The following is a 27,965-nucleotide window of genomic DNA, read 5'->3' as shown; positions in this document are numbered from 1 at the left end:
ATTGGATGACGTTTTACCGATGATCAGAAGTTGCTGCTGAAATAATTCCAGTAGAACAGGATCAGAAAAAAAGTAGAACAGGATCATGCATGGATTAATTAAATAAGCATTCTTGCCCCATGAGCATGACTTCATGAAATTTAAATCCGTCATTGATTTGGTTTGACCTTTGACTTTAATCAACAGATTGTCGTCTGAATGTTAAGAGGTGATCCAGACGACAATATAAGATTTTCCAGATAATGTTGATTTAATACGTACGTTTCATTTCCCAAGCCTGATATTCGTATGGGAACCTTGGTGCTATACCAACCTAACGTTTAATCAGGATAACATGTGGAAAAAATATGTTTAAGGTAATTGCAGTAAGGGTACCAAAAGGCTATCATTAGCTGCTTCGTGAGTGCAGGTTTTCTTTCTTTTCTTTTTTCTTCTCGCTGTCGTATGTTTCTTTTTGGAGTTCAAGAAAGAACGTTGCCATTATTGCGATGTACGTTTTACCAAATGAAAAGACAGACAGATTAGCAGGTGTGATATAAACGCTTATATTAGCAGAAAAAAATTGGCAATACCATTTGCTCTAGTCGGCATTTGGCCCAAAGTGAAATGAAATTCCTACTGTTACCCAGTTAGGAAAGGGATTTTAATAGAAAATAATGGAGCCTTTTTGGAACAGCGTCATAACCAGGATTAGCTGGATTAAGAGATTTTGGTTCTAGGCTCGTTATTAAATAAAATATATATTGACAAGGGAAAGGAAATGTACTCAACTCTAACTGTGCGTCTCTAACTGTTATGTTCATTGTGTGGATGCTGAACGGACAACGTAAGCTGACGGGATGAGCGGAAATATAGACATCAAACAACGGAAGGCGGAAGTCCTGAACAACTCCTACCGGAAGGATGGTTTGATTAAGTTTACCAGCGGTGACATCAAAGGGGCATTAAAATTATTCAACCTGGTAAGTCATCACACGGCTAATGGTCACACTAGTGGACACAATTAATTACTTTTCTCATACCTTTTCATGATATTGATTCAGGACACCATGGAATGATACTCATTTTACTTAAATGTCTGAAACATACTTAATATATAGCGCCGCCAATAGATAGGTACCCTTTAGTGATCAGCTTGTGCGTGCGTGCGTCTGTCTGTGAAAAAGGTTTTCCGGAATATTTTTTTACTATCCCTTCAGCTGTTGAATTGAAATTTATACATGAATTCATATTATTGGGTTACAGATTAAGTTTGAGGTTGGGCTGTGGTGACCTATTTTTGAAGGAGTTATGGACCTTGAACTAGACAAATTTGGGGATCCGCTAAAAATATAGAATTGCTTCCTGTCATTTGAAGACTTTTCTCAAACAATAGAAGCACGCCCACATCAATCGTATAGTACAATGGATAATTCGCACGTGTTTGTACATTTCCTCCATCGAGGAAGAGAAAGAGAGGATATAATATTACAATTAAAGAATATCACTTTTTGCGCCAGTGCACACTTGGAATGTCATCGTAGCCGGTATCAGAATATTCTACTGCCGGTAACCGTGTCCATATATTCGAAGAAATCATCATAAAGTAACTGTTGATTGATGCGACACCGATTCATCGTATCGAACACTCGGGCACTTGAACAGAAACGACTGTATCTACTAGTCAATCCTATGGAGCGCCAAATTAACATAAACTCAAATAATTGAAGATATCTTCAATTATTTGAAGATATCATCAATTCAATTATTGCTCTCTTTAATTGAATTAATGCGCACATTAAATCAATTATTGCTCTCATCAAATGAATTAATGCGCGCTTCAATTCAATTATTGCTCTCATCAATTGAATTAATGCGCGCATCAATTGAATTAATGAGAGCAATAATTGATTTAATGCGCGCATTTATTCAATTATTGCTCTCTTCAATTGAATTGATGAGAGCATCAATTGAATTAATGAGAGGAATAATAGATTTGATGCGTGCATTAATTCAATTATTGCTCTCTTCAATTCAATTGATGAGAGCATCAATTTCGTAGAAATATTGCTCGCAATAATTGATTTAGAGCTCGGTATAAATAATTTGATGATCTCTTTAATTCAATTGAAGATATCTTTAATTATCTACAATGCTTTTGTATAAGGGATTAATGCGCGCATCAATTCTTTTAAAGAGAGCAACAATTCAATTAAAGAGATCATTAATTCAATTGTGGATATGTTGAATTGAAGATATCTTTAATTATATAGTTGCTCTCTCTAAAAGAATTATTGATCTCTTCAAATGAATTAAAGATATCATTAATTCAATTGAAGAGAGCAATAATTGAATTAATGCGCGTATTAAATACATTATTGCTCTCATCAAATGAATTAATGCGCGCATCAATTCAATTATTGCTCTCATCAATTGATTTAATGCGCGCATTATATCAATTATTGCTCTCTTCAATTGAATTGTAGCGCGCATCAATTCAATTGTTGATATCATTAATTCATTTGAAGAGATCATTAATTCAATTAAAGCGCGCATCAATTCAGCAGAAGAATTAATGCTATCATCAATTCATTTAATGCGCGCAATAATTCAGAATTGAAGATATCATTAATTATTTGAAGAGATCTTTAATTAAATTGTTGCGCGCATCAAATGAATTGATGATATCTTCAAATAATTGAAGATATCTTCAATTATTTGAGTTTATGTTAATTTGGCGCTCCATACAATCCTTCTTCGAAAACGTTACAGGATAAATAATTATTTGCTTGTTGTTTTTACGCCTCATTCGATTGATTGATTGAATATTGTTTTACGTCCCTCTCGAGAATTTTTCACTCATATGGAGACGTCACCACTGCCGGTGAAGGGCTGCAAAATTTTGGCCTATGCTCGGCGCTTATGGCCATTGAGCAGGGACGGATCTTTATCGTGCCGCACCTGCTGCGACATGGGACGTCGGTTTTTGCGGTCTCATCCGAAGGACCGCCCCATTTAATCGCCTCTTACGACAAGCAAGGGGGTGCTGAGGACCTATTCTAACCCGGATCCCCACGGGATCGTCTAATGGAGACGCCTTATATCGAGAATTCTCCACTAACGTAAAGATATCACCAGCTTCATGTGGATTAGTGCCTCAGATTTTGACCAACGTGTAGATCGCGTGAGGATCCGGGTTAGAATAGGTTTTCAGTACCCCTTACCTGTCGTAAGAGGCGAATAAATGGGGCAATCCTTCGAGTAAGAGAGCAAAACCCGAGGTCTCGTGTCTCAACAGGTGTAGCACGATAAAAATCCCTCCCTGCTCAATGGCCATCAGCGCCAAAGATATACCTAAATTTTGAAGCCTTTCACCGACAATGGTGACGTGTCCATATGAGTGAAAGCTTCTCGAGAGGGACTAAAATAAACAATATACAATCAATCAATCAATAGAGCTTACGGTCGTAGTAGCGAAGGTTCTTTATCGTGCCAACGTCTACCGTGACATGGGACCTTCTCCTCATGGTCATATCCGAAAGACGCGGGACTTTCATGCACCTCTATTGCCGGCTGTTTGGCGAAGGCACAGTCATACCTATGCTGAACGTCTTAGGTTTGACGCGGGGCCAGAATCGAGAATCGAACCGAGAACTTCCGGTAGCAAAGCCAGCGTCCTCACCACAGGACTACCGTGACGAATACCATGTATTCTTAGTCTTAAATCGTGCAAAAGTAGCGATTTACCCACAACAGGAAGGTTTTCTCTCGTAAACAGTATCCATGTGTTCGAAAACAGTGTATTTTTCTGTACTATGTTTTGATTCACTTGGAAGAACAGTATGAACAGATTTGCCAAATCTTCAAAAAAGAACACCATTATGTTTAGATACTGTTAGTGTTGGGACATTGTGATGCACTGTCGGCCCGCAGTGTAAATAGTTTAAGGTAGATTGATTGGTGTGAATGGGTACACTTTCAGAATTCAGATGAAGTCCTCCCGGCCATACTCTGGGTAGCTACTAAGGTGTTTAAAGTCATGAACCAGGTCACGATTTGTTGGATTGATTTTAGAAGTACATTTCCTTTCACTTTTTAATATAGAAGGAAAATTAAAACATGTTTAATCAATTTGAAATCATCAACAATTTAAGGTTAATCAGATAAATGAACAATTGTACATCTACCATCTATATATTGTATACCAGTCATCACTATCTGTATAGACAATGTTACAGGCCTATATAAGCATATCGTGAAACGATATTGATATATAAAACAATGTAAGTAAAGACTATATCAAATAATCACATACCGGAAGTCAGATAATAACTGACAGATTCACATTCCATATTTTGTTTGTTATCAAAACCCAGTAAATTTGTCTAACGAATTTTAAGTTAAAGGCAGCTGGACATGTATAAATTTTACTGCACTATATAAGAAAACAATTATTCAGCTCGTTAAGACGGCATAAGCTTTCTTGTGTTGTATTATACAAGAAACACTCCCCGTTGTATTTCTCCCATCAAAATAAGCTCGGTATCTTACTTCCTTATCTCCATTGAAAACGACAGCACATGATGGGCAAACATTGTTGGATTTCAATACTAAAAATCCTAATATATTTACAAAGAACAATCAACTTTAAGATTTACAAACTTTTTCAAACTCATATTATTGTTTATATGTAAAAAAAAAAAAAAATTAAAAAAAAAAAAAAAAAAATTAAAATAAAAAAAAAAAATATCAAACTCTACTGGAACTGTTATAGAGAGCTTCAAGTTTTAAAACCTTTATCGGGAATAGTGCATCAACTTCTGGTGGAAAAGTGGAATGTTGAATATGTATATTTAAATGTTGGTGAATCTATCAGCATTAGAACAGATGAATAGCAGAAGTTTTAAATAACACCTATGAATCAATATATCGATAATTGCACACCTACATTGATTTGAATACGGATTAAGGTTCTTTAAAATAGGATCTATCCTGCTCTGATCTCCGAGCGTTTACGTGATAAGCCGGACAATCTACTGACTTACTTTAACTGCCGGTTCTAATTTTGATTGAGTGACGGACTATAGGGGCCTTTTGTCCGTTCGCTGCACATCGTAACTTATCAAGACCTATCAATACACAAAATACTCTGACGTCTTCCCAATAGTTCTCATCAAACTGATAGTGGCCGATTGTGTGGAACCTGTTAACACATTGTATCAACTTATTAAACTTTAAAGTTTTATCTTTTTCAATAAATGCACTACAATTCTTCGTCTCCAGGAGTCCAAGCTTAACACGGCGAGTTCGTGTGGAATATTTCCTCCTAGACGGTACATATTTGTATTTAGTGTTTGAAAAATTAAGTGCTGATACTCAATTCGTGTAAATACTACTTGGTGAAGCTATACACACACGTGTGTCGGTAAGAGAAATAAAAAATCAGATATTGGGTTTCGGTCGTATCACTGTCTGATTTTCCTGTCGCAGAAGAAAATACTGCTTACATTCTTAATGTATTTTGTTCTCAAAGGACAGTTTATGAAAAGTTTATGAGGATTCATATATATTGTGCAATTGCCTTATAACATACATGTATAGGGCAATAAATCAAATCATTGGATTTCAATTCATTGTGCCCGATAAGCCTTTTTATGGATGAGATTGGAGATACGAATCTTTAAATCTGCTTGGAAATTGTACTTTATTTCAAAAAAATTACAAAGGTAAGGTAAAATGAATTTCAATTTCGTAAATATCAGATTCAAAACTTAATAATTTTCTTATGGATTTCATATCATTACGTCACCCGAGTATACTCTAGTGACCTATTGCAATTGGTTTGTCGTCCGTCGTTCGTTAACAATTGGACATTTTTAACTTCTTAATAACTACCATTACAGTTCTTTTCAAGGTATGAAGCATCTTTTGGACAAGGACGGCATATGTTGTAAATTTAAGGACTCCTGCACCCCTGGGGGCGGGGCAAAAACTGTCCAAAATTGACAAATTTTCAAAAATCTTCTTCTCTACAACTATACATGTGTAAGAAAAATCAAATGCATAGTGATATAGAACAGGAAGACCTCTACTAAAATTGTAAATTTCATGATCCCCGAGGAAGAGGTTCTGACCCCAGGACGGGATCAAGCTTAGTATATAATGTTTATGTGTAAAACACTTAAATAACATATTCTTTAGTGCTATTGATACTAAATTGAAAATAAATGCATATTTAGAAAGAACAGGTAGTCCTTTACCAAAATTATAAATTTGATGATCCTAAGGGTAAGGTTTGTGGTATCAGGGTGGGGCCAAAATGGTCAGTGATGAAATGTGTGAACAACAGAACATTTTTAACTTCCTCTTGATAACTACCATTCCAATTCCTTTCAATTTTTGTATGAAGCATCTTTGGGACAAGGGGGACATAAATTGTAATTTTCAGGACTCCTGCACACCTGGGGCCTTAGGAGTGGGACAAAAAACTGCCAACAATTGACCAATTTTCAAAAATCTTCTCTACAACCACACATGTCTAAGAAAACTAAACACATAGTGATGTAGAGCAGTAAGGCCTCTACCAAAATTGTAAATTTTATGATCCTCGGGGTGGAGGTTCTGACCCCAGGGTGGGGTCAAACTTGTTATATAGTGTTTAAGTGTAAAACACTTAAATAACATATTTTTAGTGCTATTGATACTAAATTGAAAATAAATGGATATTGAGAAAGAACAGGTAATCCTTTACCAAAATTATCCCAATGGTAGGGTTTGTGGTATCAGGATGGGGCCAAAATGGTCAGTTATTAAATGTGTGAACAATAGGACATTTTAAACTTTTCTGGATAAGTACCATTCCTATTCCTTTCAAATTCGGTATGAAGCATCTTTTGGACAAGGGATCATCAATTGTAAATTTTAGGACTCGTACACCCCTGGGGCTTTAGGAGCGGTGCAGAAACTGCCAAAAATTGAAATTTTTCAAAAATCTTCTGGACAATCGCACATGTGTAAAAACTTAATGCATAGTGATGTAGAGTAAGAAGGCCTCTGGTGATATTTTTTTAACTAATACTCAGGTGATTGATAAGGTCTGTGGACCTCTTGTTGTTTTCGATTTATTCATTTATTTATGATTTTATTCATGATTTTTCATCTGTTCTGATTGGATTATTTTTCGGAGAGAGATCTCTTTTCTCCTGATTTGGTTTTGGTTTGGGATAGATTTCTCGTCTCTTCTGGTTGGATTATTTTCCGGGGACAGATTTCTCGTCTCTTCTGATTGGATTATTTTTTGGGACAGATTTCTCGTCTCTTCTGATTGGATTATTTTTTGTAGACAGATTTCTTGTCTCTTCTGATTGGATTATTTTTGGACAGATTTCTCGTCTCTTCTGATTGGATTACTTCTGCAGCGGATCTGACTGAATTTTCAAATTACATTTCTAGGCCCTGCGACTCAATCCGTCAGACGTAAAGTCTTTGGTGTATCGCTCCAAGTGTTATAAGAAGCTTAGGAACGTCAGGAAGGCAATAGATGATGTGGATACCGCGCTCCACATCCACAATCTAAATAAAGAGGTGAGTAAGGACAGTTTTCACATCCACAATCTAAATAAAGAGGTGAGTTATCACAGTTTTCACATCCACAATGAAAGGTGAAGATAAGGAACAGTGATCAATCTTATAACTCCTACCCACAAGGAATACGAAATAAAGAGTTGGTCAAACACGGACCCCTGGATATACCAAAGGTGGGATCAGGTGCTTAGGAGAAGTAAGCATCCCCTGTCGAACGGTCACACCCGCCGTAAGCCCTAAATGTTGATCAGGTAAACGGATTAATCCGTAGTCAAAATCAGTATGTAAAGAATGGCCTAACATTCGGTATGAAACACGTCAGACAGCATTTGACCCAATGATATGTTGTATTGGCAAATTAGATAATAATAAGTTTATAACCATAGAAGTTGCGAAACGTTGACTTTAAACGAGACTGTTGAAACCCCTGTGATATCAACTTGTTTGTCAGTAGCCTGCCTCAATCTAAGAGGCAAGTAACAGTTTTCACAACCACAATCTTAGTTGATGAGTAGTGTCAAAAGTGTTGCCACATCCACAATCTAAGTTATGAGGGAATGCCAACTGTTGCCACATCCACAATCTAAGTTATGAGGTGATGCCAACTGTTGCCACATCCACAATCTAAGTTATGAGGTGATGCCAACTGTTGCCACATCCACAATCTAAGTTATGAGGTGATGCCAACTGTTGCCACATCCACAATCTAAGTTATGAGGTGGTGCCAACTGTTGCCACATTCACAATCTAAGTTATGAGGTGGTGTCAACTGTTGCCACATCCATGTTATTTACAACTGTGTTGTAATTGGTTCCACATTCATTTTCTACATCAGTAAAGAGGTCAGTTTCATCTGATTCCACTCCACCATCCACACTCCATATATATATTACCTTCGTATATATTGTATGTTTATAGAGGTAAATGTTTATAGAGGTAAATGTTTATAGAGGTAAATGTTTATAGAGGTAAATGTTTATGGAGGTAAATGTTTATAGAGGTAAATGTCCCCGTAATCATAAAAGTGCCTTTCTTTGCTTTATATCTATACTCTGTATGGACAAAGAAGTAACTTTCTATGTCCCAGTTTCAAATTCAAGTAGAAAGGTATGTCATGTTTCTTTTCTATAGTCAGTGTATACAATTTGAGATCCTCCCCTTTACATCTATTATCTAAGTAAGTTAGGTTTTCTATGCTCTATGTCCACATGAAACTTGTAATCAAAGAGTTCAAAGGTTATGTACTTGACATATATATATATCTCAAGGAAAGAGGTGAGAAGTTTGACCTTTAGATTCATTGGTCAAAGGACACAACAAAAAATAGTCCTGGGTTAGATCCGGGTAACTTCCAGCACACGGCGTCCTGGGTTAGATCGGGTAACTTCCAGCACACGGCGTCCTGGGTTAGATCCGGGTAACTTCCAGCACACGGCGTCCTGGGTTAGATCGGGTAACTTCAAGCACACGGCGATGGGAGCCTCCATTTAATCCTGTAGATACTCTGTATGGTTCCTAGCTTAACAAGTGGGTAAAAATATATAACTCGGGGGCGTAGATCTGTGGGAAAACTCGCAGATATAACCCTTAAAAGGAAATTAAGGGACATGAAATTAACATGTTTTCTTTGCACACGCCCCTTGTTTATATCACTACCCTCTGTTAACCCTCTAGCTCCGTTACTGGTAAGCGTTGTTTGTCTCGCACTTCAGCAGAACGAGGTCATTTATAGTCTGTTCGTCTGCGGTTTAAGGGTGATCTTGTTTCAGGAATGAAATATCAATTTCAAACATTTGTATGATCAATTTTCAAATTCAGAGTCAAGGTATATGAAGCAAGATTGGGTTTCGGTGATTGAATTTTATATAGTAAATTGCATAATCTTGCAAGTTGCATTACTTTTCAGCCAAGGTCATAAATAAAGCACCAATGCTATTATTAATTTTGAACATCTTACATTTACGTATGATTTTTCGACGATTTTTGTTTTTATGAGTTTTATGATTGACAAGCATTATATTTGATATAGGAAGATCGATATTGAATTCGAAGTAAAGGTTGCCAAAAGAAACCACTTTTTGAATTTTATTTTTAACTTTTAAAAGAAAAATTACGAAAGAGGCGCTTTTATGTTGTAATCCATGATATCGTTGAAGGCGAACAAAGAAACAGAGATTCAATCAAACGATTTTATTTGATGGAGATTTTCATTATCCACTCGCATGAGCACATTAGACATGCAAATTACTTCTGATTTTCAAGTTGAAGGTGTTGTTCGCTATGACGTTGCTAGACGTTTGTTAAAGGTTGTATGCGTGAAATTTTGATTGATGCAAGGTTCAGAAAGCCATTTTTGACAAAATTTAGCGAACAATTTGAAATATCGTGATGGCATGTCCATTGTGCATTTATGTACGGCGCCTTAGCAACTACTATGTTCTACAACGTCACGGTGTCTTATCGCGTGGGATGACGGGTCAAAGGACAACGAGACTACATGCTTTCAATGAGTTGCGTCCAACTTGCACTTACAGGTGAAAAAGAAAATGATTTTAAAATGTCAGCAACAATCGCCCACCTCTTAGTTCCTGTAGATGTACATAAATCTTAAAATCCATTCAAAAATTGAAAATTCATTTAACGATTGAAAATCAATACAATTTAAATATCTATTCAATTAGAATATTTTGAAAATAAACGGAAAATTTATTATTTCACGGTTTTGCTTGCTTCACCACATTACAAAGCGGAATGGCTATGATCTACTAATGTCGTCGACCGCGGACACTGTTCCGGTTCGCCTCTTATTAGTAGTCTTTATATGTTGGTCGGTCTTCGTTGTACTTTCAAATCTTTCTGTACATAGTGTCTATCAATGGCCTTAACAGCGATGGAATAGCAATTATAGGTTTCATATGATCATAATTGATATCTCTAGAGAATTTCATTGTCGGTGAAATCTATTTAAACGGATTAAACATTTTTCATCCCCTGGCCTGTTGATATATTGAAAACGACATTTAAAAAACTATCATAATCCAATTCTGTGCACTTGACGAGAAAGTGTTTAAAAGTAATCCTTTGTTTTCGTTCTAAACACTCTAAATTTAAACGGTAATAAGACATCGATTGCTCCCCATGTATGAAATCACTTAACGTGCGCCGTGAAATGACTGCATCCATTGCGATTTGTGTACAGATCCCTTATTGGAACTGATCGGAAAAGGGGCGGGGTAATTCGCCCGTGTACAAATATACTCCAGAAGTGTGCGCTTGATACGAGATGTGTAAATCGCTAGTGTGAAAAAAAGACGACATTTGAGAGAGATATGGAATTTGTGTTGCGATGCCACCATTGCATGGTGGCAATGTCCGGAAGACGTCGATTTCTCTGACTGTATAGTGAATACGTCAGTTCGTCCGCGGACATACATAACATCACTTTGTGTGCTACACACGTACGAAATAATTTTGTGTACATTTTGTTTTTGGATATTATCGGCGAGGTGAGACTTTACTTTCGATACAAGTTACAAAGCTGCTCATTTAGTAGAGCCTGTGTTAATTAAGACTTTGTCACGGTCCACATTGCCAAGAACAGTAAGTTACTTTCATACAAATAGGTGAACTGATATTGAATTTTAAAAAAAGTTTTCAAAAACTTTCTTAACACTGTTTATCTTTTACTATAAACACTAAGAATGAATTTGATTGTTTATGTAAAATCGATATCGTTACAGCTCTCCTTAATGAATTGTACACATGCGATTGTTGGATTGATTAAATTATTTCATTCAACTCATATATAAAACGAGAATAGGACATTGAAAATTTCCATATTCTGTATGTGTTACAGAACATGTATAGCATTATTTACCATCTATTTTATAACTCCCTTCTTGTGAAATATACATGTATTTGTTACAACTATGAAAATTGATTGATTTAAAAAAAGTTTAATGAACATCGCGAAAACATTTGCTATCTTTCCCAACACTGCCAAAAATCTTATTGTTATATGCAAAAATAAAACCATTTACTTAATACTCATTGGGCAAGGCATAATGATTTTATTTTTTGAATAACGAGAATTGTTGAAATAAGATACATATCTAGTGTTTGAACTGATCTATTACATGTATATGGCTAAGGCCCGCGGTCGATATCAGAATCGCTTACTTACATGAAGTGAACTTTATTGTAAATGAAGAAATAGGATTGAGAAACCATGGGTGAACTTCTTCCAACTCGGCGAGCTTTTACTATTCACTCCCTCCACAAGATGATTAAATCCCCATCCTTTCGATTTAAAAAAATGTATTCAGACTTCGTATTAATCCACCAACGAACAAAAGGGATTGTATTCCACTGAAGTCGTCAGAGGAAAAGTCATTCTCATTAAATATGCTGTGTGAAGATTCATTCTATCAGAGATTTTTTAAAAGGAATTGTTGGTAATCTCTCAGACATATGTAGAAGCATGTATGTCAGTTTCTGAGTTTAGAGCCATGAATTTAGCGAGTTCCACGTCAGACCTCCAAGTAGCTAGATCACAGGAGCACGCCACCACTCCCAGTCAAAAAGAAAAGGGAAATCACGATTCATCATTTATCACTTATATCATACATGTATTTCCTTCATCTTTAGAATATATTTGAGCCATGATACCAGCTAAGATGTTTGGGGTCTGGGGAACTTAAACGATATGGGACACAATTTTCGGTGGAATCAGCGTCATAGAAAAAGATCATTTTAAATTTTCTCCCTCAATTTCAAAAAATAAAAAAAAATAAAAATAGATAAATGAAATAAATATTATTGAAATTAAATGCATGAAAATGTTGCAGCATGTATTCTTTTTAAACTATGGAAAGAAGTAACAAGTCTTCACTGACAATGACAACAGAATATAGAACTATAATATGATATTCTAAACTTGTTATCACTGACAATGACAACAATAGAACTATGATATGATATTCTAAACTTGTTATCACTGACAATGACAATAGAATATAGAACTATAATATGATATTCTAAACTTGTTATCACTGACAATGACAACAGAATATAGAACTATAATATGATATTCTAAACTTGTTATCACTGACAATGACAACAGAATATAGAACTATAATATGATATTCTAAACTTGTTATCACTGACAATGACAACAGAATATAGAACTATAATATGATATTCTAAACTTGTTATCACTGACAATGACAACAGAATATAGAACTATAATATTATATTCTAAACTTGTTATTACTGACAATGACAACAGAATATAGAACTATAATATGATATTCTAAACTTGTTATCACTGACAATAACAATAGAATATAAAACTATATGATATTCTAAACTTGTTATCACTGACGATGACAACAATAGAACTATAATATGATGTTCTAAACTTGTTATCACTGACAATGACAACAGAATATAAAACTATAATTTGATATTCTAAACTTGTTATCACTGACAATGACAACATAATATAAAGCTATAATTTGATATTCTAAACTTGTTATCACTGACAATGACAGACAACAATAGAACTATAATATGATATTCTAAACTTGTTATCACTGACAATGACAACTGAATATAGAACTATAATATGATATTCTAAACTTGTTATCACTGACAATGACAACAGAATATAGAACTATAATATGATATTCTAAACTTGTTATCACTGACAATGACAACAATAGAACTATAATATGATATTCTAAACTTGTTATCACTGACAATGACAACAGAATATGAAACTATAATTTGATATTCTAAACTTGTTATCACTGACAATGACAACAGAATATAAAACTATAATATGATATTCTAAACTTGTTATCACTGACAATGACAACAGAATATAGAACTATAATATGATATTCTAAACTTGTTATCACTGACAATGACAATAGAATATAAAACTATATGATATTCTAAACTTGTTATCACTGACAATGACAACAAAAGAACTATAATTTGATATTCTAAACTTGTTATCACTGACAATGACAACAGAATATAAAACTATAATATGATATTCTAAACTTGTTATCACTGACAATGACAACAGAATATAGAACTATAATATGATATTCTAAACTTGTTATCACTGACAATGACAACAGAATATAGAACTATAATATGATATTCTAAACTTGTTATCACTGACAATGACAACAAAAGAACTATAATTTGATATTCTAAACTTGTTATCACTGACAATGACAATAGAATATAGAACTATAATATGATATTCTAAACTTGTTATCACTGACAATGACAACAGAATATAGAACTATAATATGATATTCTAAACTTGTTATCACTGACAATGACAATAGAATATAAAACTATATGATATTCTAAACTTGTTATCACTGACAATGACAACAATAGAACTATAATATGATATTCTAAACTTGTTATCACTGACAATGACAACAGAATATGAAACTATAATTTGATATTCTAAACTTGTTATCACTGACAATGACAACAGAATATAAAACTATAATATGATATTCTAAACTTGTTATCACTGACAATGACAACAGAATATAGAACTATAATTTGATATTCTAAACTTGTTATCACTGACAATGACAACAGAATATAGAACTATAATATGATATTCTAAACTTGTTATCACTGACAATGACAACAGAATATAGAACTATAATATGATATTCTAAACTTGTTATCACTGACAATGACAACAGAATATAGAACTATAATATGATATTCTAAACTTGTTATCACTGACAATGACAATAGAATATAAAACTATAATATGATATTCTAAACTTGTTATCAATGACAATAGAATATAGAACTATAATATGATATTCTAAACTTGTCATTACTGACAATGACAATAGAATATAGAACTATAATATGATATTCTAAACTTGTTATCACTGACAATGACAACAAATATAAAACTATAATTTGATATTCTAAACTTGTTATCACTGACAATGACAATAGAATATAGAACTATAATATTATATTCTAAACTTGTTATCACTGACAATGACAACAGAATATAGAACTATAATATGATATTCTAAACTTGTTATCACTGACAATGACAATAGAATATAAAACTATATGATATTCTAAACTTGTTATCACTGACAATGACAATAGAATATAGAACTATAATATGATATTCTAAACTTGTTATCACTGACAATGACAACATAATATATAACTATAATTTGATATTCTAAACTTGTTATCACTGACAATGACAACAATAGAATTATAATATGATATTCTTGTTCTCTATTTGGAGACCGTTCTAAATGCTCTAGTCTACTCTGCTTCGTTTTGAAGGAAAAGATATGAAAATATTTCTTTTCTTTCTTGAATAATCCGACACCGCTATTTTATTTCATTATGTAACTTATGTGATCAGTGTTATAATATGAAAAAGTGTTTAAGCTCTATAGAAAACAATTTAGCGTTAAGAATATCAAAGGAAATTCGGTTTATCTTATTGAATTCGCTATAATTAAATCTTAAGATAGTACTCTTGTGGTGGGGAAGTATCTTTTCCTTAAAAAGAGAAGAAAATGTATGTCTTTTCATATCGAGGTAAGCTATTGACAAATAAAATGGGTTTCAACAGTCATGTTTAAAGTCAGCATTTCGCAAATTTTATAGTCGTTATAACAATCTAATTTACCAGATACAACCTGTCATTGGGTAAAGTGCTGTCTGACGTGTTTCATACCGTCTTTATACACTGATTTTGAGTACGGATTACTTTGTTTACCCGATCGAGATAGGGGTGTGACCGGTCAACAGGTGATGCTTACTCCTCCTAGGCACCTGATCCCACTACTTGTGTGTCAAGGGATCCGTGTTTGCTCTACTCTTAATCTTGTATTCTTTATGGTTGTGAGATTGATCACTGTTCGTTATCCATAGGCGTAGCTTGGGTTCGAATATTACCGAGGCAGGGGGTCTGGGGGGGGGGGGGGGGGGGGGGGGGGGGGGGGGGGGGGGGGTTGCGCCCCCCAGAAGCTATCGACATTTTAACAACGTAAAAGGTGGTTTTTTTTTTTTGGTTTTTTTTACCGAGGCAGCTGCCTCGGTTGCCTCAATGGAAGCTACGTCACTGTTATCTTCACCTTTACATTAACGTTCCGTCAATGCAACAAGAGCGTAAAACATTATACATTTATTGCATGACAGTGAGAGAGATATCAAGATTTATTCACCCAAGAAAAATGATATTCTCCGAGGACAATGCCCGAGTATGTAAACAAGCTGACAAATGGACGAGGCATTTTAAAAGAAGTATTCACTATTATTAGTCAACTGTGTGAGAGAATTTGCAAAAACTTCACTATTCTCTACATACTGTGTAGAGGGTGCCCAGAAATTTGAAAAAACAACAAACTGTGACACATAAAATGGGCTACATACATGTAACATAATCCATAATGTATTATGGTAACACTACCCCGTATTTTCAGTATCACGAAAAGAAATAGGTCACCTGCGTGCAGTCAATTTAAAACCCGAACTCGTTTACTATACGACAATATATATCCAAAAAATTTAAGTTGATTGATCGGATACAGAAAGTTTAATTGTTTCTTTGAATTCAGTCTTTTCAAGACTTGTGTGTAGATTTGGCCCTGCAGATTTGGGTTAACCGTTTGTTGACATGATTTGTTAAAGAAATTTTGATATTTGTAACTTTGCATTAAAGATGTCCTTCCTGGATTATTCGTTTAATAAAGAATTAAAACTATTTCTTTGCACCTTAAAGCGTTGTAAAAGTTGTTCTTAATTCTTCCTTGAGCTCTTTATAACGGCCTAAAGATCCCCCCCCCCCCCCCCCAATGATCACCAGCGCATCATAACAGTTTAAACGTTGTTTTATTTCAAACTAGTCCTTCATAGCAGTCTTAAGGTTATTTTATTTTCAACTGGCTCTTCATAGTAGTTTAAAGATTGTTTTATTTCAAAATGGCCCTTCATAACAGTCTAAAGATTGTTTTATTTCAAATTGGCCCTTCAGAACAATGTAAAGGTTGTTTTATTTCATACTGGCCCTTCATAACTGTCTAAAGATTGTTTTATTTCAAAATGGCCCTTCATAACAGTCTAAAGATTGTTTTATTTCAAATCGGCCCTTCAGAACAATGTAAAGGTTGTTTTATTTCATACTGGCCCTTCATAACTGTCTAAAGATTGTTTTATTTCAAAATGGCCCTTCATAACAGTCTAAAGATTGTTTTATTTCAAACTGGCCCTTCATAACAGTCTAAAGATTGTTTTATTTCAAATCGGCCCTTCATAACAGTTTAAAGGTAGTGTTAATTCAAACTGGTCCTTCAGAACAATATCAAGATTGTTTTATTTTCAAATGGCCCTTCATAGTAGTTTAAAGATTGTTTTATTTTCAACTGGTTCTTCAGAACAATGTAAAGATTGTTTTATTTTCAACTGCTCCTTCATAACAGTCTAAAGATTGACTTATTTTCAACTGGCCCCTCATAACTGTCTAAAGATTGTTTTATTTTCAACTAGCCCTGCATAACTGTCTGGAGATTGTTTTATTTTCAGCTCTAAGTCATTCAAAACTGTGTCAAGGTTGTTTTATTTTCAACTGGCTCTTCATAACAGTGTAAAGATTGTTTTATTTTCAACTGGCCCTTCATAACATTCTAAAGATCGTTTTATTTCAAACTAGTTCTTCATAACAGTTTAAAGGTGGTGTTATTCAAACTGGCCCTTCAGAACAATGTAAAGATTGTTTTATTTTCAACTGGCCTTTCATAGCTGTCTTAAGATTGTTTTATTTTCAACTAGCCCTGCATAACAGTCTGAATTAAAGATTGTTTTATTTTCAACTGGTCTTTCATAACTGTAAAGATTGTTTTATTTTCAACTGGTCCTTCATAACTGTCTAAAGATTGTTTTATTTTCAACTAGCCCTTCATAACTGTGTAAATATTGTCTTATTTTCAACTAGTCCTTCATAACTGTCTAAAGATTTTTTTAATTTCAACTAGCCCTGCATAACAGTCTAAATTAAAGATTGTTTTATTTTCAACTAGCCCTGCATAACAGTCTAAAGATTGTCTTATTTTCAACTAGCCCTGCATAACAGTCCAAATTATAGATTGTCTTATTTTCAACTAGCCCTGCATAACAGTCTAAATTAAAGATTGTTTTATTTTCAACTGGTCTTTCATAACTGTAAAGATTGTTTTATTTTCAACTGGTCCTTCATAACTGTCTAAAGATTGTTTTATTTTCAACTAGCCCTGCATAACAGTCTAAATTATAGATTGTCTTATTTTCAACTAGCCCTGCATAACAGTCTAAATTAAAGATTGTCTTATTTTCAACTAGCCCTGCATAACAGTCTAAATTAAAGATTGTCTTATTTTTAACTAGCCCTTCATAACAATCTAAAGGTTGTTTTATTTCAAACGAACCCTTTACTACAGTCTAAAGATTGTTTTACTTTCAACTAGCCCTTTTCAAACAGTCTAAAAGTTGTGTTACTTCAAAAGTAGGCTTTTATAATTGTCTAAAAGTTCTTTTTTATCTCCAACTAGTTCTACATAGCAGTCTAAATCTAAACATTGTCTACCCGTCGATCTCATAATAGCTCTGTTGATATCATTGTAGGCTCTGCTACAGAAAGCTAGTCTATTATATCAGTCGTCTAACTATGAACTAGCTCTGGTCTACTACAGTAGGGGACACAAGCATTATCCCAAAAACAAGGACTTCATCATCGGGAAAGAAAAGGCTGAGATGGGAATTAACAAGGGACGGAAAAGCCGAGGTACACAGCACAGCCGGAATTTGTAGTCTTTTGAATTTCGTTAAACCGGGTGTTTCATTTTTCTTGATATTAAGATCAAGGTTTTTTTTCATGCGGACGGCTTAATTTCAGGGCGACGCATGAAACTAACAGAGGCTGGGGACCTGACCTACTTAGTCCATAAAGTGGTGAGTATTAGCACTAGTATTATGCGCGGTCATTTCCAAACCTACTTGGGTTTCACCTGATTGACATTAAAACTTCTTGTAACCACAAGTTTAACCGTTCATTAACATCAGACTTTTTCTTGTAGCTGTAAGCCCCAACACTCATTTATATAAATATTTCTTGTAGCAACAAGCTACACCATTCATTAAAATCAATATTTCTTGTAGCCACAGACTCAACCGTTCATTTGGAAGAAACCGTCGTCCAAGACAGAAAACACACAGGTCCCCAGCGCCACCTTCAACACACGGCCACTCTGTCAACTTATCCGGATCCACAAGACGCCATCAGTGACCTTGACCCAGGCGGGGGCCTTGCATCATGTAAACGAAGACGACAGCGCCGTACTAAACTATGACGAAAAACGACCGAAGAGTCGCGTTGTCAAGACAACCATGGGAAAGTTATACAAAGACAAGAAATATCTGCAAAATCTGGTGGAGGATGGCAAATTTCCAGGTATGTACCTCTGCTAGAACACATACGACAGCTGGTGAGTTAACGATATGTTGTGTGTATATGTAGATGTTACTATCATACAGTGCACCTTAAAAGAGGTAAATACAATAACTGTCCTCCATAAAAAAAAAAAAGCATAACCATGTTGCTTTTGGATAGATCTATATATATCTCCACTCTTACTTGTGCAGCTGTCATGGGTAGCGCAGGAAGTCCAGTGGGAGATATGGCAGAAGATGGACTTAACTTCCTGTTGGATCGCGCGTCGTACTGGGATAGGTTAGGCCCACTTCCACCGCCGCCGCCTGCGCGACGATTTCGAAGTCGCTTCAGCGGGAGTACTTTGTCGGTTGATTCCATGGACAGTTACAAATCGACGGACACCAAGGCTTCGTGGAAATCCACAGATTCCGTGAAAACCTTCAAAAGCAACAAGTCGGGGGCCTCCAGGTATTCTTACGGTAGTAAAACGGAAAAGTCTAGTCCCAAACCAGATCCCAGCAAACTGGTGTTCAAATTTCCGTCCATTGGACTGTTTGATGAGTTTCATCAGAGGATGATGACGGAAATCGCGGAGGAACAGGAAACGGAAAGTACTGAGAACGAAGTCGAAACTTATCAAAGCCAAGTGGAGGCGGCGAAGAAATCCCTGAAGCAGTACATGAAGAAAGAAATGGACGCCATCGACGAAGGTAACAAAAGGCAATGCCAGTAAAACGTGTTTTTTCTGTAATCAAAAACACTTAACATGAAATATTATATTCATACTGTGTATTTGATCAGATTTCAGATCAAACAAATTTCGAAATGTCCAGGATCGATGCGAGGTATGTTTAGAACTTCTGGAACGTTACGAGGAATCTGAAATCCCGGATAAGTTTGAGATGATTGCAAATCTATACAGTTACCTTGGTAATGCGGCAATGCAGCTCGGAAACCTGGATTTAGCACTCAAGTATCACCAAATGGATCTCACCATAGGAGACCAACTGTAAGTACTGAAAGATCGTCTTCAGTGGTCAAATCTAGTGATGAGTCAAACCAGAGACATTCATAACATATATTATGCATGTCTCTGGTCAAACAGCACATGTAGGTAGATTTCCAATGAAAAATATTTTCTTTATTTTAGGGACATGAAAAATATTCGATACAGAGCACTTGGAAATACGGGACGAGTTTTCATGATGAAGGGAAAACATAGCAAAGCTCTCGATATGTACGTATGAATACTAGTGAACCAATATAAATCATTAAATGCTCGTTAAAGTTCATGGTTTGTATAAGACATTACTTTCCTTGTCAACAGGTTTACAAGAAAAGCCCCTCTCTGTAACACACCACGAGAGACAGCATCACTATTCCACGAGATTGGTAATTGTTTTCTAATGCTGAACAACTTCCACAGCGCCCGAGAATCTGGAAGTAAGTCCCTGAAAGCCGCAGAGGAAGCCGGGAACGTGCAACAACAGCTTCAAGCATGCGTACTTGTGGGTTTGGCTGAAGGTAAGGAAGAATTACAGTGAGGCTTTGTAATGGGAACTACATATACAATGTATATTCAAACTCCATTGAACTTTAATTTGTCCATTTTAGGGGTTTGTGTGTGTTTGGTAAGCTGTATTTTGCAGAACCCCTAATTACCTTTCTCTTGGCTGATTAATTTTACTTTGTATGCATGTCATTCTAAACATATTTTCTCTTAGTTAACATGAAGAAGTATGAGAAAGCGCACGGATCCTTTGAGAGAGCATATGACCATGCAAAATCACTGGGTAATAATCTTATAAAGTTCTATATTAACATTACATCATTGCGTAAGTGTCATATAAAGTTCTATATTAACATTTACATCATTGGGTAAGTGTCGTATAAAGTTCTATATTAACATTTACATTATTGGGTAAGTGTCGTATAAAGTTCTATATTAACATTACATCACTTGATAAGTGTCATATAAAGTTCTATATTAACATTTACATCATTGGGTAAGTGTCGTATAAAGTTCTATATTAACATTTACATCATTGGGTAAGTGTCGTATAAAGTTCTATATTAACATTAATATCATGAAGTACATGTATGTCATTTAGCAGAAAATGTATCAAGTCATTTACAAGGACCTGTATTAAACCATCAACGAGAACATTATAAAAGTATTTATCAGGACCTTAAAAAACCACCTACCAATGTAATTATGTATAAAAGTATTCATCAGGACCTTAAAAAACCACCTACCAATGTAATTATGTATAAAAGTATTCATCAGGACCTTAAAAATCACCTACCAATATATGTACAGAAATGTACATGTATCTAGCAGGAACTTTAAAGAAACCACCTACCAATATATGTATAAAAGTATTTACGGTACCAGCTTCAATATAAAATCGCATAACAGGACATACATTGTATATTAAACCACCAACAAGGACCTGTATAAACCATTTACCATGACCTGTATAAATCATTTACCATTGCCTATATAAAACCATTTACCGTGGCCTGTTAAATAAAACCATTTACCATGACCTTTATAAAACCATTTACAATGACCTGTATAAAACCATTTACCATGGCCTCTATAAAACCATTTACCATATGTATAAAACCATTTACCTTGGCCTCTATAAAACCATTTATCATGGCTTGCATAAAACCATTTACCATGATCTGTATAAAACCATTTACCGTGACTTCTATAAAACCATTTACCATGACCTGTTCTATAAAATCATTTACCGTGGCCTCTATAAAACCATTTACCATGACCTGTATAAAACCATTTACCATGACCTGTTGTATAAAACCATTTACCATGACATGTATAAAACCATTTACCATGACCTGTATAAAACCATTTACAATGGCCTGCATAAAACTATTTACCATGACCTGTATAAAACCATCTACCATGGCCTGCATAAAAACATTTACCATGACCTGTATAAAACTATTTACCGTGGCCTGTTGTATAAAACTATTTACTGTAGCCTGTATAAAACCATTTACCATGGCCTGTTGTATAAAACCATTTACTATGGCGTGTATAAAACCATTTACCGTGGCCTCTATAACTTATTTTGATTACCAATGATTTATTAGTTCATTGCCTACTCTCAAAATCTATGTGTACATATGAATTTTCCACGTTATATATACAAAATAAAAATGTGTTCTATACACAAAAATTTATTAGCGTTGCCGTATAAATTAGCATATGAATGAAGATATTATTTCTGACCCCCTTTGTACACTGCAGGTGACGAAAGAGCGGAACTGGCCATGAAGAAAGCCTTGGTTGACGTCAACAGAAAGATTGCGCTCAAGTTAAAGAAAACCAACAGTTCTCAAGAAAAAGTCGTGCAATCATACCCCGAATCTGACGTCAGCACTGCCAGAACGTCCGTCATGGTCGAGTGAGTGTGTACTGAAGCTGTGCGAGATGTCCAACTTCCTGTGGTTGAGGAAATGACTGTTCATATGTCACAAGAATTGACCAAGTGACTGTCTATAAACCAAGTCGCCATATTTTTAAAGGATTCTTTTAAGTTTTGACGTCATATAGTTTATTGTGTCTAAATGCTGTATCGGCAGCGGTGAGAGTACAGTTAAACAGTTGCATCACGTGTGTGCGCATATACATGTATATCTGTATAAACTAATCATTTGATAGCACGTCAGCAAGTGCTCGTTGTACAAGCATGAGTTACTTAGTCTACAATGGAGTGAATTCAGTATTATACAATATTATGAATATCATCCTGTGTTATCAAACAAATACCAATATCAACAATATTGTATACATTTCTCTATAATCAGTATTTTAAGTCACGTTCTCATATTAGCACCATTTGAGTGTACTCATTTATATACATTATCATCTTTTGAGTGTACTCGTTTATATATATATATTATCACCTTTTGAGTGTACTCGTGTATATACATTATCATATCAGCACCTTTTGAGTGTACTCGTTTATATATCATCATATCAGCACCTTTTGAGTGTACTCGTGTATATACATTATCATATCAGCACCTTTAGAGTGTACTCATTTATATACATTATCATATCAGCACCTTTTGAGTGTACTCGTGTATATACATTATCATATCAGCACCTTTTGAGTGTACTCGTTTATATATCATCATATCAGCACCTTTTGAGTGTACTCGTGTATATACATTATCATATCAGCACCTTTAGAGTGTACTCATTTATATACATTATCATATCAGCACCTTTTGAGTGTACTCGTGTATATACATTATCATATCAGCACCTTTTGAGTGTACTCGTGTATATACATTATCATATCAGCACCTTTTGAGCATACTCATTTATATATCAGCAGCTTTCGAGTGTATTCGTGTATATTCATTATGACAGATACGGTATTATTATGCAGTATGAATACATGACCACTCTCAGTCGTGTATTTTTTAAAGCAACAAAATGTACACTGAAATGTAAAATTGTTATAGCATATTATTTATCAATATTTAAATATAAAATTAAATGGAAAAAAAAATCGCGTGATTGCGTTTTTCTTTTAAAAGATATACCCCGGTAAACACCAAGACGTCTAGTTGGCTCTTCAAACTTTCGGATTGTTTCAGAGCAGCTTATCTCAATTTATTTTCTTAAAGATTTCTCCAACTTCTCAATCGCATTAAACAGAATGATCTACATAATGCCGCATTATATCATTGCAGTGACATTTTCATTCTGTCATTCAATGTGCCTACACCTCGGGATTATTTCTTACTTGAGGAGACAGTCAATATTTGCATTCCACACTGTTCGAGTTTTATTTTCTGTATTACACGGCCAATAACACCACGTTATTAGAGGGGTCCTATCATTTCTATGCTCACCTGGCTGGGAGATAATAGAGATATCAATTTTAAGCAAAAATCAAACATTCTACAATTTCAAAATCAAATTTAGAAGAGTCAGATTGGGAAATCATTTACTTATTTACCAAGTGCGGATATGAATATGTATAGACAGAATCTGACCATATTTATACTCAACTCTGAATAAAAGAGCACCTGCTGTTGTAAGTACAAAATGCACATACCTTGTAAATAACGAAACCAATTTCGGACAAAAAACTCATTTGCTGTCATTTTATTCACAATGCAATAGTTCAAAATTTAATCCAAAATGTCAATATTTCAACATTTAAGTAACATACAATTACTAAATTTTTTTTTTTAAATGATTTTGTGAGAAGGGGAAAAAAACCAATAACAACAAAACTCCCTTTCCGTAATATGCATCTGTTGATTAAATCTGTTTTTCTTTGTTGGACTTAGATTTTGACTTCAAGCGGCCTTTTTCTTTCTTTCTCATCATCAATGATCTACATGCAGCCCTGGACTTTAGGACATGGTCCACAAACTGATAACGAGACTTACCGACAAACGGACAGTAGGGACAGCCAGCAAACTGACTGATGGGAATGTGTCGCAGGTGCAGATTCACCAAGTGGTTTTTCAGATGTAGACGCTCGTAGAACGCCTCGCAACAGATAAAACAAACCAGGTTCTCCTCGTCGCTTCTGTGTGGGTAGTTATAGTCTAGCAGAGCGAGTATTTCAGAATTGGCGTGTCTTCTTAGCTTGTCCGCATTTTCGTCGTCGTTTGTGCTTTCTTCATTTGAATTCGGTTTATTTATTTTGGTTCCTAGAAATTTATTTTCGTTGACGTCTTGGGTCAGCAAGCTTTCTATATCGTTATCACCTGAATAACAGAGTAACTCTAGAAGCGGACTGATTCTGTCCTGCAATGAAGCAACGTTCACCCCCTCCGTGTCTCTCCTTACTTCGCTCCTCTTGTCCGGAGTGTTTAGGTCAGAGGCCATCCCATCTGGTGTATCCCAACTCGATAGGGGATATGATTGAATGGCTGCTTGGACAAAGGATTCAATATCATCAATTGTGTTATCTGTTTCCAAAAAATTCCGTGTTGTTGACGTACTGGATTGAGCGTTTCTCTGGGTAGACTGGAAAAGATTCATGTTGTTATGGCTTAGGGGGTCGTTATCTGGTTGTAAGTCACCAGGGTTCGGAGACAAGATAGTAGAGACCACGGGCAATGGGGACGATGACGTCAGAATAAACTCCGATGAATATGCTGGTGTATATTTTGCATCGGGCGACCTCTGCATCTTTAACGACTGTTTAGTTTTCAAACTCTCTGGAAAAAACACATTTACAAATAATGTCTACATTCCACTGTATTTTCCCCTGTAAACTACGTTGCAACCAATGTGTTTTATTCCACTTTTATCAAAATGAGAGTACAATCTATGGTTATTTGGGGGGGGGGGGGGGGTAAGGTGTAATTTTGGTCAATTCAATATATATACATGTATCAACAAAAACAAAAAAACAAAGCTCTACGGTACTCTTGTCACTGCCCCCCCCCCCCTTCCATTCGAGAAAACGGGAAGTGAGCGCTACACAGAGAGCCCTTTTATCTTATAAAACCGACACTAAGCAGGCTGACAATAAATGTATCCTGCTTTGTATATATGTAACTTGGTCTGTTAAACCATTTCCAAAACATTTTATCATAATGATAAATCATCTCGTGAGTTACTGTACACCACGGCACTGTATATCGGTCGTGCGCAGGTCCAAGGGGTGGGATGTGGTTGCATATACATGTATTTTTTTAGTTTTAGTTGTGTACCCATTCTCTGTAATAGACTTTGTGATAAATATCTGGATCTGCACTTGATTTTGTCGGGGGAGACTATGTTACAATAGGTAAAGGGGGTAATCCTAGAGACAAATGTCAAGGCTTGGAAGATACATGAAAGGCGAAGATAACGAACAGTGACCAATCTCATAACTCCTATAAGTAATCCCCTCCTCTTTTTTTTTTTTTTTTTTTATTTCTTTGCTGGTCAAGTAATTTTCCTGGTGTGTGCCACCCCCTCTCCTCCCCTTGTTTTTTCTTCAATTATGTCAGATTTTGAAATAATTCAGTGGTAATTATAAAAATTTAATAACGATTAAAATGTATATCCAAATTCAGTTAACCGCAATATAGATATACTCTACTGCAAAAAAAAAAAAAAAAAATAAATAAATAAATAAATTAAAAAAAAAATTAAATCTAGTTTTGTTAAAGGCAATCCGTCTATAGTATTCAGGCTTGACAATAATTTTAGCGGACCCTAACTGCAAACAATAAAAAAAAGTCAATAATGAATATTGAGCAATAACAAAATTCACGAAAGATGCACGACAACGACTGAACGGAGTCAAACCAGAGGAAAAGTGACATTTCTGTCATGCAGCAAGTAAGTCTTGTGTTACAGACGCACAGAAATACTTAAAACATTTTGTAATAAAATCAATTAGTTTTGTTCACTGCAACTACGTGTTTCATGGGGTCCCCTGAAACAAATCTCCACCGACAAGACCCCAGCATGATAAAATAAAGGGAAACAACTCTTCCTAATGTGTTAAGGCCTACCCAAACATTAATTAATCTTCTAATCGATGCCCTCGCCTCGAAAAGGCGTTCATAATCTTTGGATCCACAAAATTCATTGGAAATTTAACATGTTTATATAACTAAAGAAACCATTTTTCAAATGTACATTCACAAACTTACCACACGTATATTTTTCATTATACCGGAAGTAGAATGGTAGTTCGTAAAATTAGATCAGTCTACATCCCAATCTCTACCCAGAGTTATCGTTCCTTACATTCACAAATACTTGTGGGTGTAAGGAACGATAACTCTAGGCAGAGGTTGATTTCTTTCTGAAAGTTCCAAAATTACCGTCACCTTTATTTCACAAATAAAATAAGTAACCAGTGGCGGATTTAAGGGGGGGGGGGCGCAGCCGGCGCCCCTAAAATTTTCAAATTTAAAGTAAATCGTGGTATCTTGTTTAGATAAATGTGCTAAACAATAAAAGAAGCAATAATTTCTTCCACCCCCGGAGAAATAAATGACAAAATATTTTGATTTCTTGAATTACTTTGTTGGGAGAACTAAATTTTTTCCAAAAACCCTTAAAATTTGCGCCATTTTACTAATTTCACCTTGTTAGATATTTATATATAGACTGAGAACAAAATGGATAAGAAGCCCCTGTGTTAGAAATGATACAAAATAGTACAAATGACTTAAATAGGAGACATATTTCAAGCCCTATAAAATCTGTAAAATCCAGGATCGAGCTTCCAAGGGCTTCGCCCCCTGGGCCCCCATCAGGGCTTCGTCCTGGACCCAGACCCCCTGCCTCATAAAGTGGCGCCCCCCGTAACCGCAATTCCTGGGTCCGCCCCTGGTAACATAAACCTTTATTATACATCGCGTGTTTTCTTTTCTTTCTCTCTCTTTTGGAACTGATTCGACTGTACAAACATACAATAAAAAGGGACAGGTCGAAGGGTGAAGGAGTGGACAGGGCAGTACGTGGTGGATCTAGAAGGCACTACGAAGTTGCAACCTCCTTTGGTTCAAAAATTTTCATTTTTGGGGTCTTTAAATTCCCCTAATCTCTGGATCCGCTGCTGGAGGGGGGGGGGGGGTGGGGGTAGAGAGAGAAAGAAGGGTATAACAACCTGCTGTTGTTGGTCAAATGACGGTAATTTCTAGGATCGTACTTGAACTAAATTCTGTAATTTACATGTTACTCCAAAGGAGAAGTATATGCATTGGTGATGATGATGGATTTTTATTTTGATAGGTATTTCAAGGCCACCGACCCAAAGTACATCCAATAATTATGATGTATATCGAAGAAACGTGTCATCAGACTCAATTATTATAGTACAACGATATCTGTTAAATTAAATGCAATATAATCTATGATGTATCACTAATAATCGTCACAAGTTGCATATCCCTTAAA

The 27,965-nt window shown here is 35.3% G+C and overlaps 2 protein-coding genes across 4 annotated transcripts; one reads left to right on the top strand and one right to left on the bottom strand.

Annotated features, from left to right (window-relative positions):
• Positions 1 to 596: 596 nt before the first annotated feature.
• Positions 597 to 23,628, top strand: LOC125647895 (outer dynein arm-docking complex subunit 4-like). Of its 3 annotated transcripts, XM_056139889.1 has the most exons (11): positions 597 to 962; positions 7,432 to 7,563; positions 18,247 to 18,406; positions 18,518 to 18,573; positions 18,781 to 19,072; positions 19,264 to 19,764; positions 19,856 to 20,063; positions 20,205 to 20,291; positions 20,382 to 20,578; positions 20,779 to 20,847; positions 22,335 to 23,628. In XM_056139889.1, the coding sequence occupies exons 1-11, from the start codon at positions 840 to 842 to the stop codon at positions 22,493 to 22,495; spliced, it is 1,986 nt and encodes a 661-aa protein (XP_055995864.1). In that variant the 5' UTR covers positions 597 to 839; the 3' UTR covers positions 22,496 to 23,628. The 3 variants fall into 3 exon arrangements, with proteins under 3 accessions (XP_055995864.1, XP_055995865.1, XP_055995866.1); XM_056139890.1 differs by lacking the exons at positions 597 to 962; positions 7,432 to 7,563 and adding an exon at positions 10,556 to 11,163; XM_056139891.1 differs by lacking the exons at positions 597 to 962; positions 7,432 to 7,563 and adding an exon at positions 10,557 to 11,069.
• Positions 23,629 to 24,179: 551 nt separating this feature from the next.
• On the bottom strand, positions 24,180 to 26,755 carry LOC125646603 (uncharacterized). Its single transcript, XM_048872993.2, has 2 exons — positions 26,711 to 26,755; positions 24,180 to 25,279 (listed from the first exon to the last, which is right to left on the bottom strand). The coding sequence occupies exon 2, from the start codon at positions 25,248 to 25,250 to the stop codon at positions 24,369 to 24,371; it is 882 nt and encodes a 293-aa protein (XP_048728950.2). The 5' UTR covers positions 25,251 to 25,279; positions 26,711 to 26,755; the 3' UTR covers positions 24,180 to 24,368.
• Positions 26,756 to 27,965: the final 1,210 nt, after the last annotated feature.

Source organism: Ostrea edulis, chromosome 6, assembly GCF_947568905.1.
Source record: "Ostrea edulis chromosome 6, xbOstEdul1.1, whole genome shotgun sequence".
Classification (NCBI taxonomy): Eukaryota; Metazoa; Mollusca; class Bivalvia; order Ostreida; family Ostreidae; genus Ostrea; species Ostrea edulis.
The sequence above is the reverse complement of the archived record's forward strand: the minus strand, read 5'-3'. Positions and strand labels throughout refer to the sequence as shown.